The sequence below is a fragment of the Colobus angolensis genome, unplaced genomic scaffold (genome assembly GCF_000951035.1).
Source record: "Colobus angolensis palliatus isolate OR3802 unplaced genomic scaffold, Cang.pa_1.0 Scaffold15, whole genome shotgun sequence".
Lineage (NCBI taxonomy): Eukaryota > Metazoa > Chordata > Mammalia > Primates > Cercopithecidae > Colobus > Colobus angolensis.
In genome coordinates, this window is record NW_012114599.1 from 5,978,661 (window position 1) to 5,979,899 (window position 1,239).

A 1,239-nucleotide genomic window follows, 5' to 3' on the forward strand; every position below is an offset into this window, starting at 1 on the left:
GGCCTGCCGCTCCGGCCACTGCGGGATCCAGAAACATGTCGACCACACTTTTGTCCGCGTTCTACGATGTCGACTTCTTGTGCAAGGTACGCCGGGGAGCGGGCTGGGCCGGCAGCAGCCGTTCCAGTTCTTGGACTTTGCCTCTGTCCCCTGGTCCTGGGGGACGCCTCTCCCGCCCTGCTTTTCGGGTCGGGAAAGCCCCGGGGTTTGCAAAAATGTGTGCGAGCGCCCTGGAGGAGGAGGGTGCGGCAGGGAGGGCGCTGGTGTCGCGGTTGAGTTTCTCCACTGCCGACCGCGGCCACGCTGCCCGGGGCTTCCCGGACGGGATTCGCGCCGCCCACGTCGGCGGCCGGGGCGGAGGATCACGTGTCGAAACTCAGCGCGGCCCGCGGTGGGCGTCCTCCCCTCTCCCGCTCCCTCCAGCAAGATCTTGCTCCTTTTGCGTGTGTATGGGTGGAGGGTGGAGGCCGAGTCGGGATCCGCCAAGAGTGGGGGAAAAAGAGGAAAAGAATCAGGCTGGGAGTTCCTCTGTGGCTCGCCCCGAGTCTGTCTTCCCCTTCCGTTTTTCATCTCTTCCCCGCTCCCCTTCCTTTGGCAGACGGAGAAATCCCTGGCCAACCTCAACTTGAACAACATGCTGGACAAGAAGGCGGTGGGGACGCCCGTGGCCGCCGCCCCCAGCTCCGGCTTCGCGCCGGGCTTCCTCCGACGGCACTCGGCCAGCAACCTGCACGCACTCGCCCACCCCGCGCCCAGCCCCGGCAGCTGCTCGCCCAAGTTCCCGGGCGCCGCTAACGGCAGCAGCTGCGGCAGCGCGGCGGCCGGCGGCCCGACCTCCTACGGCACCCTTAAGGAGCCGTCGGGGGGCGGCGGCACAGCCCTGCTCAACAAGGAGAACAAATTCCGGGACCGCTCGTTCAGCGAGAACGGCGACCGCAGCCAGCACCTCCTGCACCTGCAGCAGCAGCAGAAGGGGGGCGGCGGCTCCCAGATCAACTCCACGCGCTACAAGACCGAGCTGTGCCGGCCCTTCGAGGAGAGCGGCACGTGCAAGTACGGCGAGAAGTGCCAGTTCGCGCATGGCTTCCACGAGCTGCGCAGCCTGACTCGCCACCCGAAGTACAAGACCGAGTTGTGCCGCACCTTCCACACCATCGGCTTCTGCCCCTACGGGCCGCGCTGCCACTTCATCCACAACGCGGACGAGCGGCGGCCCGCGCCGTCGGGGGGCGCCTCCGG

At 67.7% G+C, this 1,239-nt stretch overlaps 1 protein-coding gene across 1 annotated transcript in view; it reads left to right on the top strand.

Annotated features, from left to right (window-relative positions):
• The first annotated feature begins 6 nt into the window (after positions 1-6).
• The window catches only part of ZFP36L2 (ZFP36 ring finger protein-like 2), a 3,879-nt gene continuing 2,646 nt past the window's right edge, over positions 7-1,239 (top strand). The window contains exons 1-2 of the mRNA XM_011936029.1: positions 7-86; positions 599-1,237. Of these exons, the coding sequence (XP_011791419.1) occupies positions 36-86; positions 599-1,237 (690 nt within the window). The 5' untranslated portion in view covers positions 7-35. The remainder of the gene's footprint in view (positions 87-598; positions 1,238-1,239) is intronic.